The 17,550-nt window shown below is 36.8% G+C and overlaps 1 protein-coding gene across 4 annotated transcripts in view; it reads right to left on the reverse strand.

Annotated features, from left to right (window-relative positions):
- The window catches only part of RYR2 (ryanodine receptor 2), a 788,503-nt gene that overhangs the window by 144,742 nt on the left and 626,211 nt on the right, over positions 1-17,550 (reverse strand). For all 4 annotated transcript variants that reach the window (XM_034949586.3, XM_055098600.2, XM_055098645.2 and 1 more), the window contains 5 exons: positions 16,263-16,386; positions 15,638-15,753; positions 12,363-12,427; positions 9,898-10,019; positions 2,861-2,910 (listed from right to left, as the gene is read on the reverse strand). In XM_034949586.3, the coding sequence (XP_034805477.1) occupies positions 2,861-2,910; positions 9,898-10,019; positions 12,363-12,427; positions 15,638-15,753; positions 16,263-16,386 (477 nt within the window). The remainder of the gene's footprint in view (positions 1-2,860; positions 2,911-9,897; positions 10,020-12,362; positions 12,428-15,637; positions 15,754-16,262; positions 16,387-17,550) is intronic.

Below are 17,550 nucleotides of genomic sequence, written 5' to 3' on the forward strand. Positions count from 1 at the left end.
AATGCAGGTTCAGAGAATTTAAGTCCCTTGTCCAAATCATTCAGCTGTTAAGTTAGAAAAATAGGACTTACAACTAGGTTTTCTGATTCCAAACCCACTATTCTCTCTAGGATGTCATATTAGCATCTACAGCCCATAATATGTGACATTTAAATACTATACCAATACCCGTAATATGTGAAGCTTAAATGCTTAAGACTTAAAGATTTGGCCAGGCACGGTGGCTCACACTTGCGATCCCAGCACTTTGGCAGACCGAGGTGGGCAGATCACCTGAAGTCAGGAGTTCGAGACCAGCCTGGCCAACATGGTGAAACCCCGTTTCTACTAAAAATTAGCCGTGTGTGGTGGTGTGTGCCTGTAATCCCAGCTACTTGGGAGGCTGAGGCAGGAGAATTGCTTGAACCTGGGAGGCGGAGGTTGCAGTGAGATGAGATCTCACCATTGCACTCCAGCTTGGTGGGCAACAAGAGTGAAACTCTGTCAAAAAAAAAAAAAAAAGACTTAAAGATTCTAATAATTTGGCAAATCTGTACTAGATGTTTGATTAATAAAGCCATGTTGAAGTTTATATTTTATAGGCAAATATCAAAGCAAATTTGAAACAATAACATACACTTTAATAATATAAAAATGTGCAAAAATGCGCTTTGAGATATAAAGAAAACATACCAGGTCTCCAATAAATTCCCCTTAAAAATAAAAATAATAGTATTAAAAGGCTAAGGGATGAAACCACAATGTCTAATTGAAATACTAGGACCACATAGGGAAGGAACTAATGTTAAGGTCTAGTTTTTCACCCCTAACAAGCATGACAAACTGTATTACACATTTATCTTCAATAACCAAACTTAAATGATATATTCAACAAAAATGGAATTTCAAGAACAGCTGAAAAGAATCCATAGAATGGAGTCTACATATAGTTCCTCTGGAGATGGTTATAATTTGAAAAATGACACAAGGGAGGCTCCTGGCATGTTGGAAATGTTCTATGTCTTGGCCTGAGCTATGATTAAATGGTTGTATATGCATATACATTTCCATCAAGTTGTTCTTTTTATTTGCTTGTATTAGAGACAGGGTTTTGCTCTGTTTCCTAGATGAGAGTACAGCGGTGTGATCATAGCTCACTGCTACCTCAAATTCCCAGGCTCAAGTGATCCATCCATCTCAGCGTCCTGTGTAGCTAAGACTATAGGTGTGCACCACTGCACCTGGCTAATTTTTTTTTTTTTTTTTTTTTGTAGAGCCAAGGTCTTGCTATGTTGCCCCAGCTGGTCTTGAACTCCTGTCCTCAAGTGATTCTCTCACCATGACATCCCAAAGTGCTGGGATACAGGCATGAGCCACCACACCTAGCCAAGCTGTTCTTAGGATTTTGTAGTTCAGGTATGGAATACCTCAAAAAAATTTTAAAGGAAATTATATGAGGTATAACAGGAAAAGAAGGATATACAATAAGCAGGAAGTTAGAAATAGCATCATAGAAAGTATTATTATGTTCATTAATAAGACCGCAAAAGGGCAGCTGATATGTATAATTAGATAGCACTTGCTGAAGACAAATGGAGAATATTTGAATCCACTGTTATTCTGAGAAGGTTAAAGAGTGTATGAAAATCCTGCCTGAATAAGCCCATGAAAATATTTCTCTGTTGAAGAGAAGTTAAACAAAAGTCAGTGAACTAGAAATTATTCTAAAGATAACTGCCCCATTGATTTTAAATAACTGAAATATTAATGTAAAAACTCAGGTAATTTTAATGAAATATAAATTTTCATTACTAAATTTAAGAGCACCAAATCTTGGATATAATACTAGAAACCAAATATAGCAATAACCTACTATATCCAGAAACTATTATTTCTCAAAAAATGTAATGTGAAGAACTTATTTGTGCATATGTGTGTGTGTGTGTATATATATATGTATATATATATATGCATATATATATATACCCATTCCTCAGTTTAACTGTGACTTTGTAGAAATGACTTAATTTTTTTAATCCTTAGCTTTTCCTGTAAATAGAATTGAACTTATAATACCTCTAGCAATACATTCAATGTTTTATTACTAAAATTACTACAACACTGTCTCAAAACCTAGAGAGCAAAGGGTTCACATTTTCTTCGGCAGTTTATAAAATCAGATGCAGGAAAGTGTGAAACACCAATTCCACCAGCCACTAAAGATTCTAAAGCCCCACGGCAGGGAAAATCTGTGGAAAGTGAGTGCCCACCCTGCATGGCTGTCCGGAAGCAGGTGCTCTGGAACATGGACTCCAGCTAGGTGAATTCTCAGAAACAAACAGAAACTGACTCTGGAGTGAGTGGTGCTAGAAAAGCCACTCTTGCCAAGTGAAGCTCCGAAGCTCCTTGGCTTCAGTGTCTTGACTATGACGTTCCAATGTTTGGAATGCAGAAGACATGCAAATCTGTAGTCAAGAGCATTAAAAAAAATAAGTGCAGTTTAAAATTTTGATTTATAACAGCTCATTATTTAATCTATCAGAGGTAACCAAACACAAATCCAAGGGCCTGGCTTTGTTTTGTTTTTACCCCTGAGATAAAATACGGCACAGCCTGCCATTTTCATTCATTTGCTCTTTAATAGTAGTCTTTTTACTTTCAGTTATGCTTTGGACTAGTGTAAAAAAGATAGAGTCCTCGATTTCACCATACATAATGCTATTTATGAACAACCTCGAGGACCTTATCTTGGCCTGCAACGACCATGCATGCAGCCATGCAAACATGCATCCATGCAACATAGCAGCACACAACACAGTGCAAAAATGGCAAAGAAAACCAAGTGATGGCCATGCTTGTATTTTTTCAAGGGTCTCCTTACCAAATAGTGAAATCCTATGCCTGACAAGAACTCCAAGTTTGCAGAATAGGCTGAAGACAAAAGAAAAACAAAAGAGAAAAGGGAAGGGGGAAGGGAAGGTAGAAAAGACAGGGGGAAATTAAAAAAAAAAGAAGAAGAAGAAAAAAGAAAAAAAAACAGCTGATATATGAGCCGGAAAAAAGCAACATGATGTCACGCAGAAAGAATCAATTCTCTGAGCAGAATGTGGAGTAAAGGTATTAAAGAAAGAGTCTTTGAGTGCATCTCTTTAACAAACATGGTTAAAAAAGCACATATTATAAGAAACCAAAAAAAATTGAAAGCAAAGCTAATTAATATAAAAGCAATCTATATGAACCCCATAAGGATATAACTACTGAAAAACCACCAGGAAAAAATTTGGTTTTATCTGCCCAAATGTACCACTGAAACTCTGGATTTAAAAAATATATATATGGACATTATTTTACAATAGACGTATGGTGCTTCGGGCATACAATGTTACTTTAAGTTTTAATATGTTTTATTATTTGAAATCTCCTTCTTCCCCAACCTTGATCACACTCCTTACGTAACGTAAGCATCCAGTGAATTTGAATACAGTAAAGTAGGAACAGAATTTGAGCAACTGATAATCACTCAGAGGAAAGCATTACAGATGTGACAACTTAAAGTCTCTGGATACCAATAAGTTCAGTATATTTCTTATCTGCTCCAGAGCAGGTTCCTGTGTCTTTGAGTCCTTCATGGCAATTAGCAATGAGCCATTCCAAATAATGGCTGCCCACATTCAGCATTCAGCCTGACAACGCTGGTATCCACTAACTCTCAGATCAGACACTTGAACCTGGGAGATCCCTGCTATTTGTCCTTTCTTTTCACCAAGCCTCAGCTGGGTGGGATCCTCACAGGTCCCTATTTTGAGAAATACCCTTCACTCATTTCCATGCTATCCTCCCGTCTACTCATCCCTCAAAACTCAGCTCAGAATGAGTTTATTCCAAGAATAAACTCATTAAACTAAATAAACTCAATAAAATAAGTAGGTCAGCGTTCTGACATCCAGCCCTCCTGTACGGCTCCCAACCCAGGCTGCAAGAGGTCCATACCCAGATGCTCTCAGGGGCCATTTGCAAATCTCTACCAATACAAGTGACATTATTTTCATATCTACTCATGCTCTTCTCAGCTCTCAGAGAGCACAGGCTCTACCCAGCCAGCACTTACCCCAAAAAATCTAACCTTGAAGATCCATTTGTATAGTACCACCCACACTCAGCTTGATTTTTCCCAATAATGAGAACAGCTAAGTCCTCACTGACTATGTTCTCTTGCAAAACTCTGCATTAACAGCTGTGATCAAACGTGCAGCTCCCCAGGACTAGGGATACAGACCAGCCATGGAATACCATGAAAGTGGCTTGGCTGATCAGTGGCAGGATGGGAAGAGAGGGAAGCAGAGAAGGTAACGTTTGTGAGGTTGACCTCTTTTACAGTAAGTTTTGGCCATTACACCTCACTTCTGTAACAATGTGGATTCATGTATTGATGAAAATTATGTAGGGTATTTTGTAGTTTTCCAAGAAAATGTTCATCTACAAATGTCTGAGTTAATCTGAGGTTTTGGGGAATTTCTTATCAGAACAAAACATTTTTAAAACAATGATCTATTCAAGTGGCTACTAGACATAAGATTAGTCATGAGGCCCTTGACCTGCCTTATTTATCTTTGTGCTATAATTTTAAGACAATAAAACAGGAGAAACTTTGTCCACGTGCCCTTATCTACTGAGCTTTATGGCTGACAGCTGTGTGTGCTAACTCAGCAAGGGTCTGCCTTTTTCTGAAGAGAATAATTCAGTTTAGAATGGTACATAGGTGCCCTTATCTACTGAGCTTTATGGCTGACAGCTGTGTGTGCTAACTCAGACAGGGTCTGCCTTTTTCTAAAGAGAATAATTCAGTTTAGAATTGTACATACTTTGGATCCCTGTACTCCAATCTATTTTAAGTCATGTATTTTACCTATTCCTCTCTAGTATCCAGAGTGAAACATTCTGAGATATTCTTGATGATCCAGAATTTATAATGCTAGGATTAGGTCTTACTCAATTAATCCAAACCTAGGATGTTTTGCTATAATGGCAGACTGCTCTATGTCTCATTTATCAAATTATATGTAATGCCTGAAAATCTGTCAGAGAAAAATGACTTGACAATCTCCGCTGATTCCTCACCACATGTGCCACCAGAGAGAAATACAGATACAGAAGGCAAGGTCCTCAAAGAGGGCAAATTGTAACTCTTTCCCCTCCCGTGCAATCCACTTTTAGGTCATGGTATTCATAGAAACTATAAGGATTAATTATTATAAGCTTTAGCCTATATTTTCTCTAAAAAATATTTTCTATAATACTGTTGTCCCCTTTCTCTGCTTCCCCTCATTACCAACACTCTCCAGAATTTATAAGGCATCTACTTCTTCAGCATTTACTCATTGTCTTGTACTAAAACACTCCTTTGCAGCTCACCAATGCCCCTAATCAGCAAAGATAATAACCTTTTCTTTTTTGGAGTTCTGTCAACAGTACTTGGCATTGTTTATTACTTAAATCGTGAAACTCTTACCTTCCTTGGATTTTGTTTACAGTATTTTTTTTTTTTTTGCTCTCTAATTAACTATTCTTGATGTTCTTCAAATACCTATTTCCGAAAACCCTGTAAATGTAATAATTCTCCAGGGTATTCAAAACCTTTTGCCTCTTTCTCTACTCTCCTTCAGTTTTATCTACTTCCTCGGAGCTTCAAGCATTATATATATATATATATATATATGTTCAGATAATCCCAAAATATGTCATTTCTTGCTCTAATCTCTCAATTAACCCCACATGCTAATATTTCCAATCTGCTGGATTTCTCCAACTGAATGACCTGCGGGTACCTTATACTCCAATAAATACGTGACCAAATGTAACCTCTTCTTCGAAACGATTCTTTTTCTGAAATATGTTGTTTCTATTCATGATACCAACAATGTTCCAACTACCCAGAGTTGAAATTTCAGCACCAAGTTGGACCTTTTTCTACTTGCCATATTACTCATCGCCAAGTCATGTTGACTTTCTCTCTTCCCTGTTTCTCACCCCAGCTCCTGTTTACATCTCTTCTATATTCCCAGCACTCTGTAGATGTCTCCACTGACACTCATCACAACTTCTTGTAGAGTTAGCTCTGTATGTACGTGTCTACTTGGCTGTAGTTCTAAATTTATTAAAGTTAGGAACTGTGTTATTGTGTGTGTGTGTTTATCTTCAGGCCTCAGACAGCTTGCCGTACATAGGTGGCATTCAGAAATATCTGAACGAGGCCGGGCACGGTGGTTCATGCTTGTAATCCCAGCACTTTGGGAGGCAGAGGTGGGCGGATCACCTGAGGTCAGGAGTTCAAGACCAGACTGGCCAACATGGTGAAACCCTATCTCTACTAAAAATACAAAAAAAAAAAAAATTAGCTGGGCATGGTGGTGGGTGCCTGTAATCTCAGCTACTCAGGAGGCTGAGGCAGGAGAATTGCTTGAACCTGGGAGGCGGAGGTTGCAGTGAGCCGAGATCATGCCACTGGACTCCAGCCTGGGCGACAGAGTGAGACTCTACCTCAAAAGAAGAAGAAGAAGAAAAAAAAGACCCACCTGCTAGATGGATCAGTGGGCAGCACCACCTATTTGAGGCAGCACTTCCAACACTATAGCCTGGGTTGCTGTCTTGGCCTCCAGGTGCCTGCCATGGCCTCCCAACTCTCCCACTCTCATCAATCATACCTTTGCTGCCAGACTGTATTTCTCAGAGGGAAGCTCTGATCATTCTTTCACATAAAAAGCTTTAATAGCTTCTTAGTATTAATGAATTAGGTTAAAAAAATTGTGATAGAATTTTAAGAAGAAAATTCCTGATTCTGACAGTTAATATCCATTACCATCTATCTAACCTACCTTTCCCCTAAATTACCAGCTTCTACATTTTATTTATGTAGTTATCTACATTTAGAAAATATGTTCCTTTGTTAATCTCTGACCTACAAGTTGTTCAAGATCAACTTTGACTGGCTTGATTTCCATAAATCTCTCGCCCCTCTATATCCACCCAAGGTGGTCTTACTTTATTTTGAATTCCATATCACTGCCTGGCTTTCACTAGGGCTATACTCATATTCACGTATTTAGCTACTGCAAAGTATACTCCAGACAGGACAGTACTGACCTTCGATACAGCAAATGCTCAGTATATAATAATTTCTTGTGCCAGGAAGTATCTAAACATCTCATGGAAACATTGGTTTTAATTGTGGAAAAGTTAACTCAAACCCACACAACTATTGCTACTCACATCTGTTAAACACTTAAAACCATTATCGTAGTGTTTATCATGCGAATGAAGACATGCTTATTTATTCATTGTGGCAGGGCCAGTTTTCTACCTATTGAGTTTATACCCTACCAATATTTTTCTATACATACAAATTAAGTTCCCTTTAAAAGTTAATACTATTTGAGCATATATTTTATATTTTATCATGATCATTTTCCGAAAGTATTATACTCATCTCCATCATAATGTTAATGACTGCACAGCATTTTGTACAGACATGCGCCATCATTTATCATTTCCTTATTCATATTTTCCTCTATGATTTTCTTTCTCTCTGAGGTTAAATTCTAGCTATGTTTGGCACTAAAGTACTGTAATAACATAAGTTACTTTTATTATGCACCTCATTTTCTATGTGTTGGAATTTTAAATGGCATATGCTCCTTTTTTTGGGAAATACCAATGGGAGAAGTAAAATTTACCAACCCTTTTTCTATTAGTAGAAGAAAAACTGAAGATGAAATACAGTCATGCATCATTTAATGATGGGGATTCAGTCTGAGAAATACCTCATTAGGCAATTTCACTGTTATTCCCATAAGACCATGATATAAGTACATCATAGAATGTACTTACACAAACCTAAATGGTATAGCCTATTGCTCCAGGCTACATACCTGTGCAGCATGTTACTGTACTGAATACTGTAGGCAACTGTAACAAAATGGTATTTGTATATCTAAACATATCTAACAAAATTAGTAAAAATATAGTATGGGGCCACTATCATACATGTGGTCCAAAATTAATTGAAATGTTGTTATGTGGTGCATGACTATAATTAAAGATATTCTGGTGCAGTGTCGTTAGAGAGAGGGGTGGTCTAGGGTTAGTCTAGAGCCCCAAAGGGACATCAACGGAGGCTAGCACAAAATAGCGATGTACCTCTGATTTATTCTATGAGGGATACAGAATCGGCCAAGGTAAATGGGCCAATTTTCTTTTTTGGTGTATAGTTCCATGAAATTTTTCCAGCTTTATAGAGGTATAATTAACAAATACAGATCATATATATCCAAAACACACAATTGGATGCTTCGATATATGCATAGTATGGGCTCAGCGAATAGTTCTAAGGGTAAGGCTGAAACTGAATGGAGATAATAAAACACAAGACAGGAGAGGAGGAAAATAGCAGAATTTGCATTGATTTATTTGAATTTTTCTCTATTTTCTCTTATTTTATTTTATCTTTATGTAACTAAGTGATATCTAGATTAACAACACCCTCTGAGAACAAAGTTCCCATTTTAAAAGGCTAACAGACCCAGGGAGGAGTAGGAGACTTCAACATGTCCTCAATTTCATGACGTTTAAGGGTAACTTGGTGCCTTGAGATATTCTAGCTACTTGCGTGCACTCACAATCCACAGGGGGATACTGGCCCAGAGTATTGGATGTGGTGCTTATGAAATGATGAGGCAGGAGCTGCTCTCCCTCCCAGTGAAGGTGGGAAGGAAGGCCATGTTCAAGTGGGAAGGGGTGGAAATTCACATCTTGGAAAGTAACTGCATTGCTTCTCTCCATGTGGCAGCAATTTGTGGAAACAAAGCACGCCGCTGGGATGGATTCCTGCTGTTATTTTAACTATAATCAATTTTATAGGAAAATTATCATTTGAAGAAGTTTGAGGACATGTTTTATACTGTTGCAATCCCATATCACATGACTGGCCACTTGCTACTTGGTAAAATAGACAATAAGTGAAAGAGATGAACTGACAATTCCACTCCAGCTGCATTCCCCAGTGTTATGTAGTGCAGGAATCTTTCCACTTCTCCACCCTCTCACGGAGGCTGTATGCAATCTCATCTCACTCTGTCTAATAGGTGGAGACCGTACTGCCTTTCAGCACAGCATCGACGTCAAGTCCAAGGAAAGTCTGTATTTTCTCCAGTGTTCTGCTTTATACTGTGTATTCACTTTTATAGAAATTTTGTTCCGATACAATCTAAAAGCTTGGTATGGACTTTTGGGCAATGTAATATTAGAGAAGTAAACTTGCTCCGTAATTGATTCTCATGTATATTAAAATCTAGCAGAAGTTTGAGTAAAAGGACTTGATATCGCCAGCAGAATCACAACTGAGTCCATAAAGAACCCTTTGGTTTAAACAGAAATGAGAAAGCATTGTTAAGAGGGGAAAGCTTCAGAAATTTTATAGGTATCTTTACTTCATTTTCTTCCAACATTGGTCATTATTTTTAAATTAAATTTGTATATGTGGGGTTTTCTTCTGAACAATAAATGCTGGCAAAAATATCAGATTTGTGGAAACATTAAAGAAACTAATGTCAAAAGTACCATTTATCACAAATACTAATAGGGTGATGCATATCCGGCCTCTATGTGTAGATTGTGAAATGAGTGATATTTTATCCTTCTATCCACCATTACACTTAGCAGCAAAATATAAAGAAACTCAACATCTAGAACACATATCTAAACTTGTAGAAACTGTTTTTGTCTAGTGTTTGTTTCCATGAAGACACGGACCAGGGAAATGGGCGGATACTCTCCGTACAGCCCCACTTCAAGGTCCTCAGGTTTTCTTTGCAACTGCATATACACCTAAGTCATACAACAGTGCTTATTTTTATAGCTGTTTACCTAGTCACCATTTCTTTCTCTTTGTTGGAAGCATGTCCTCCAGAGCAGAGAGGTCTGCTTGCTGCAGATAAGAAGTATAAACGATGGTTTTTGAAATACTGATCAATTAAAGGAAGAACGACCTGAAAGAAAGGAAAAGAAGACAGATCTACGTAGTGGAATCTTTCAGGGGATGAATGGGAGCTGAGGCTTTGGAGCAGTCAGAGTTCTGTTCACATGCAACAGGTCTCCTTATGTCCATGCCAGGCACGTCATAGTATGCCTCTCTTAGATCTCACTCTACCGTCTCCAGCCACAGTGGCAGGATGTGATTATGGGGAACAGAACAAACTTGCAACAGTTTGGAATTATTCTCACTATTTTCTCAAAATGAAATATTCTCAATGTTTTCATATAATATAGTTCAGTGCCCAACAGACCCCAAAATAATCCATAACTACCATATGTTGAGTCTCTACTATGTGTGAACATTGCAACTGATAATAGCAACTGCTCTGTAGGGTAGATGCCATCATCCCTGCATTATAGGTATTAAATGGAGACATAGAAATGTGTGACTTACCGAAGGTCACATTGCTACTTAGTTGCCTACACAATATTCTTTTAACCTGGCCTTTCTTAAAGTGCACTTTCCATTTCCACGCATGTTTCATCCTGCTGGCCTTGGGCCAATTCCTCCTCCTCACTCTGTCCACTCACATCACCTGGCCTCGTACACGCCATTCCCTCTGTCTGGCGTGCTCTTCCCATACTCCATATCCTATTCACTCTGGTCCTCCTGTAGATCTCAACTCAGTGGCAATTTGCCGGCTAAGTCTTTGCTGATCTCAACTAGATAAAGTCCCACATTCTGCGCTCTGATAACATCATTTGCAATTTTACATTGTATGCGTGGGACTTTGGATTAAAGTCTCTCTTTCCAGGAGCCTATGAGCTACACAAAAACAAGAAACATTTCTGGGTTTGTTTCCCATTATAGCCCTTTCCTGGCTTCCAGAACTATTAACTGGTCTCTTCTGTTTGTCACTGAATCCCTAGTGCTAAGGACTGTGACAGGCCCATAGCAAGAACAAGATCGGCACTACCACTATTCAAACTCATGTCTATCTAAACATACTTCTTTTTCCTACCATGTGGTAGAGCACAGCTATATATAATGGGGACTACACCAGTTTTTATTGCTCTTCCTTGACAATTGGGACATTGCTTGAATTTAGTGACTGGAACATAGTAGGTACTCAATATGGTAAATGAATGAATTATAGACTTAGTAGAAATTAAGCCACATTAAGCATCTGTAAACAGATGCACCAGGGGTGCTGAGTATACGGGCAACACAAGAATGTATTTTAAAGGGAAAATTAGAGGCTGTGAATACAGCATTCTGATAATTGGCTATCAAGAAAGATTACAATCTCACAGAGACCGGAGATAGATATATGGATCTATCAATTGATGAATCGCTAACTATGTGCACCACAGGACAAACTTTGGATCTTCAAATGATTGGAACAGACTCTGAGTGCTATATTGAATGGGAAGAAAAGACAACAGAAATGTGTTTTACAGTAAAGAACACAATTTTGAAAACATACTACAAGTCAAATATTCATCAATCAAAAAGCATGCTATTTTAAAGTCCACAAAAGTTCTATTTATAGCAAATTATCTGTAATCGCTGAATGCAAGTACTTTAAAAGGAAGCAGACAGCAGTAATTAGGTCTTCAGGCTCATTGCAAGGTGTCCTAAACAAGAAAGCTTACCCAGGGGCATTTGTATATTCATGGCCATCCCTGGGCCATACCCTAATGCCTGACCCACACTAGACACACAGTAAATACTAAGTAAATGCATTAAATCATTCGGAGACTTCACAACGCTTCATGTCCATCCCTTTTTGGCTGAAAAAAGTGATGAATTTTCCAGTAATATAGCAAATTCCTGATAAATGCTTATGAAATAAAATAAATAATAGCAATGGGATATATTTTGTATATAAACAATTTATCCTCTCTGATCTTCCATAAAATGAGCAGGACTAAGGTCCCACAATATTCTGTACTAAATGTTCTTATAATGTGCCTATTTATGAATTAACTCAGACTTTCCTATTTATAAAAGAAATTCTCAACTAGAAATTTTAAATCATAACAATATCCAAATGTTAAGAAATAGATATTTTTTATTCCATATCATACGATAAAACAAAAAAAATGCAGACCTAATTAAACCTCAGATAGAATGAAGTCATTTGAAGAAGGAATGCGGTAGGGAATGCAGAGTTAAAGTCTGACCAAGAATGCTGGGAAGATGATTCATGCAGTTATTTTCATGCCACAGAATATTTACGTGCAGTAAAATACACATTTGTAGACAAGTATGTTCTGAAAAGGGCAACGATCTAATGAGTAGGGTATGTAAACAAACATATTGAAGCAAAAACAAGATAGATTGTATACTGTACTTTTGCAAAGAACTTGATTTCTTGTTCATAAGGGAAATGTTCTCCTTTGCCTCTGCTGCCACCATCTGTAGATTTGAAGAGTTTTTAGGTAAATGCTGCACTGGAAACATTGCAAGATATTCATCCATAATGCAAAGGTTAGAAAGCATTGCTAAATGTATTATCCCGCTAAACTGAATGTAAAAAGCCAACCAAAAATATAAAGGCAAACTTTAGCAGTGTCATTAAAAATAAAAGGATGTTTAATACCCAAATCTAAATTTAAAAAGCTATTGAGGACAGCCCATAGTTGTGGTTAGAAACACAAACACATTTGTGTAGCTTTGAGATCTTATTGACATAGAGAGGGGAAAATGGAATAGAATAAAGTAAAAGTCCCACATTTTCAGTAGCCTTAAGAAAAGAAGCTCACTGGGAAAGAGGACAGTGAGTGTAAACTGAATAAACATAATTGGTTAGATATTAACCCTGGCCTCTAATAATAAAGATTGCCTCTTCGTGTGACCGAAAGTTAAAGCTTCTCAATTTAAAACACAAACTAAAAAACTGCAGGAAGTCAGGATCTGGGATGAGGAGGAGGACAGCAATTTTAATATTAGGTTGGCAAATTAGCGTTCCACTAAAGCATAAAGAAATTTTGACCTATGTCAAAAGATAATTTTCATAAGTGAAGCAAAAACACCCAAGTTTTCCCCATGGTTTAGAAAATGATCCAAGGTCAAGAATTGATTAACCTAATTCATTTAGCTTAGAAGGTGTCCTTTCTCACCTCCTTCATGCATATGGAAAAGGTTCATGCATATATTAATAGACGAGGTAATAATCAACTATAATAACAATGGCATGCAGAACATATTGGAGAGCTATCAGGTTTTAGTAAAATTTGTAAGCAGAGCTTCCAGATATTTAAAAGCCAAGCTGACTTTTGCTTGAAGAAGCTATTTTGCAAAATAATAATAATAATAATAATAACTTGAGATAATAGTTTATCAAATTTTAGACAAACATACAATATAATTTGTAGGAAACTTATGCAATTATTTTGCAATATCAGAATGCTCTCCCCATGAACAAGTAAAAGAAAATTATGGTTTTTTAACACTTGCAAATTTCATTTGCATGGCACTTTGGCATTTGAATCTCTCTTAAGCACATTATGCAAAATGGCTGGATTCATATAAGAGACTTTCTCATATAAAGTTATGTCAAGAGAAAATTTTGTACACAGCCAAATCTGCTCATATTTCAATGAATTAAATAGGAAATATCTTTTACTACGTTTAAAAAAAATGCTTATGTGCAAAATGTGAAAAGGATGTGGAGAGAATACAATCTATGGTATAATACAAAAATTAGAAAAAGGCATATGCATATTTTTACTACCACAATTAACTTAGGTCTAGGAATGGCTACATTAGAGATATGCTGCAAAATCTCCAAAGTGAAGGGTAAAGGGAGAAGGCAATATAGCAGTTTCACTTGCGATAACAATGAAAGATGGAAATTAAAATAAACACAGTATTGACAATCACAGCTCTATCTGCTCCTCTAACAGAGTTCTTGTACCTAATTTGCCCTGGCCAAGCCATCTGAAAACGGTACACACAACATCAGGAGTTGTGAAAAAGGTTATTTGGCTGGGCTCTGTCATTGTAGCCTACTTTCTCTCCTGTGCTCTGTTTATAAGGCCCTCTACCCTGTGGATAGAATGAAATGTGTCAAGTGGGTGGATGTACCCTGGAGCAAGATTCTCCCCACCCCCATACAAGAAAACTGTAGTAGGTAGTTTATTCAGAAATTTGAATAAACTGTGAATAATACCTAAATACATTTCTTCCCTTCATATTGGTGTTTGTGTTCTCCAATGTGAAAGTAAAAAACAAATGACTTTCTTGTTCCTTTCTCCAAATGATGACTCTTTCTTTCTCTCCTGTCCCTTGTTTCTCCAAAAACAAGACTGGATATTGGAGTTGCTACGCATATCGGATCCTTTCAAATGTGGATCAGAAATTGCAATATTTAGCTTTGTGTGTAAAAGCTTCAATAATTCACCCCTACCTCATTTTTGTTCTTCGATTAAATTTCATTAATTCAGATTAATTTGGCTACGTATCGGGATAAGTCAGGAATCATATTTTTAAAAATTGTTAGTTATATGAGTCATAGAGAGATTACAGATTATAAATTAGCTTGTAGTGTAAGCTTTTAAGAAAAAGAAGGGCTCAAAGAGAGCAATAATATAGTATTTGAACTGTAGAGGCAGGCTGAAACAGAAGTCAATTGTTTATGAGAACGATGCTCAATTGGAAAATCTTTAATCACATTTAGGATACAAGAGGCCAGAAAGAAGAAAATACCAGAGCTCTAATTTCTACAAACTTTAATCTGATGCTATGGCAGAAACTAGATTTACATCCTAAGACAAACAGCAGCTAAGGGATCCAAGGTGAATGGTCCCAGAGGAAAGGTGTTGAATGACAAAAGGAGTGAGTGTTAAAAACAAAGAGAAAACCTCGAGAACGAAAATGAAAATAAATGAATAACCACCAGAAAAGCACACTATTTTCAAAAGGGAACAAACTGGAATTCCTTACATCGTATTACTACGCAGTGGCTGGAAGGTGCTCTGACATTAAGGTAAGAAATTAACAAGTCGAATTTTAATTCAACAATGTGGGAGGACCACAAAATAACAGAAGTGACCGGAGGCTGCTTTCATCATCTGTGCTGAATCTAAGACTTAAAGAATGAGGTTTTAAAAATTTTGAGACAGCACTGGGCCAGACGGGGAAGAGGTCTTTCACTGTACCCTAAGAGCAATAATAAAGTATTCTGCACAGCAGTTACTCTAGTATTAACGTGTTTCCCTGCAAAGGCTAAACTCAAGACCTCTATAGTGTTTAGAAATTTTGAAAATCCATAGTTTTGGAAGTTTTTCTTATGAGTAGAGCAACTGATTTCATAGGCAAGATTTAACTCTACCTTCAAATTCTGATGTCCTTCCAATGTATCTTTCAAAATGAAAACAAATAAATGCCAATAAACATTATAAGGGGAATAACTTATATGTTAGATTTTTAAAAGTTCACAGATTTTACCCACTCCCCAAGAACTTGTTCATCCATTGACTGTTGAACTCTACTTAGTAGTAGGATGAATAGATGGGTTTATACCATCACAAATAGCTCAGCAGCCTGTGTTGTTCTATATCCTGATGTTGTAAACATTAAAAACAACAAACACTGGGCTATTAGCAATGGGACTATGGTACCTACCAAACTCCAGGATATACTGATGGGCTTCATCCACATAGCGAATGAGTTGTTGGAGGAAACTATAGGCAAATCGTTTCTCAATAGAAGGCGTGTCCAGTTCCAGGTCCTTAAATCCTCTGGAAGAGCAAAAATGAAAATGGGAAAGCAATTTGTACAAAGCCTCTTAGAAGGTAAAATTGTGTGTGTGTATATATATATGTGTATATACATACATATATGTTTATATATATATAAATTTTGAAGTTTTTCTAATGTTATTGTAGCTCAAAGAAAAAGTAAGATTTAACCTATAAAGAATATTTTGCATATGATATAAAGCTTCAGTGAGTGACTCTCTTACTATGCAATGAAGTGTTGCATTTACAAAAACAGAGTGTGATTTTTTGCCTGGGGATTTTGCCTAAATGATGGATGCTGATTTAATATATGTAGCAAAAGGAACTCAGTTATATGGTACACAGCTAGGGGTGTTAATGTTTCTGATGTGTGTATTTTAAACATATTAAACAGTACCTCAAAAGTGTAAACAGATCATTGAATTCATTTTCAGCTTTAAATATGATGGAGATATTTAAATATTCACTCTTGTGAAAAGAGTGTGTACTTAGGGTATGTGTACTTTTACCTGGATACAGCATATCCATTGATCTGCAAGAACTTGAGGATGTCCTGTGCTTTTTCTCTATCCTTGGCTTTCTCTTTGGCTGTCAGTGTATCATAGGGCACCAGCAGAGGATGGTTTCCTCCTCCTAAGAGTATGTCAGGACAAGAACACAGCATAGTAATTTGAAAAGAATCCGAGATGAGACACAGATATATAACTGGACCACACTATAAAACTTTCCATATCCTTTAATAATACATAGAGCATATAAGACTCTTCTGCCTCTACTGCCTTTAATGTTTCAATTAATTCAGAAAAACTACTCACAGAAAGACTGTGCATATGCCTTCTAAGAGGCAGTTAAAACATGAACATGCATGCATTTGTAATACTAAGTGACAATAATATCTGCTCTCGCCAATGAGAGGGAAGCAGCTGTATTCTCTTCTGTGTTCAAAGCAATTCTGAATGTGGAGAGTGGAAACAAATGCTAAATCATACTTAGCTGGATTTAGAAAAGTTATAAGGCATGTTTCAGGGGTTATGCTTCATCTGCTGCCGCACAGAGAGAAGAGAAAAAGTCTTAAATATGGAATTTGTATTATATCTCTCAGATCAGAGAGTACTTCACAGTCACATTATTTATAAATACACAAAACCACATGTAGATGTGCTACGTTAAAAGTGGATCACTCTTAAGTGTCTAATACTTGACTTTAAACCACGTGGGCAAGTACATTTTAGCAAGAGTCTAGATTCCTAGTATACTTATCCTCATAATACTTACTAAAAGTAGTCTTTCTTTCAGATTTAAAAATTCTAGAAAATATGTAAATTTAAAAAAACTAATAGGGAGAAAAACCTTTCTAAAATTATAAATTATGTAAAAATTTTGGTTAAAATTTTGCAAAAATTATAAAAAAATTAAACTGTTAATTTCAGATGTAAAGATCTGATACAAAGAATGCTATTAAAACAGCAGCAAACCGAATAGCATTGTATGCCTCACATCTAACATTCGTAAAACATGTATGGTAATATATATTGTGTGAGAGGCTCAACTACCCTGAAATACAACTGCTAAGGGAATTCCAGGAAGAAAAATTGAGAATAAATATTGTTTGAATTGTAACAACATAACCCTATGAAATCAGTTTCCAATATAGTTTAGCCAGGAGCTACTGCAACAATCACAAATGTTGAATTAGCCCTACACAATAAATAAGCAAGCAAAGGAGGAAATGTCTGCTTCCCTAGTGCTGGCTTTGACTGAAAGCGCCATCTACAGACATGCAATCGCCCACTGAAC

This window comes from Pan paniscus, chromosome 1 (genome assembly GCF_029289425.2).
Source record: "Pan paniscus chromosome 1, NHGRI_mPanPan1-v2.0_pri, whole genome shotgun sequence".
In the NCBI taxonomy this organism is placed as follows: Eukaryota; Metazoa; Chordata; class Mammalia; order Primates; family Hominidae; genus Pan; species Pan paniscus.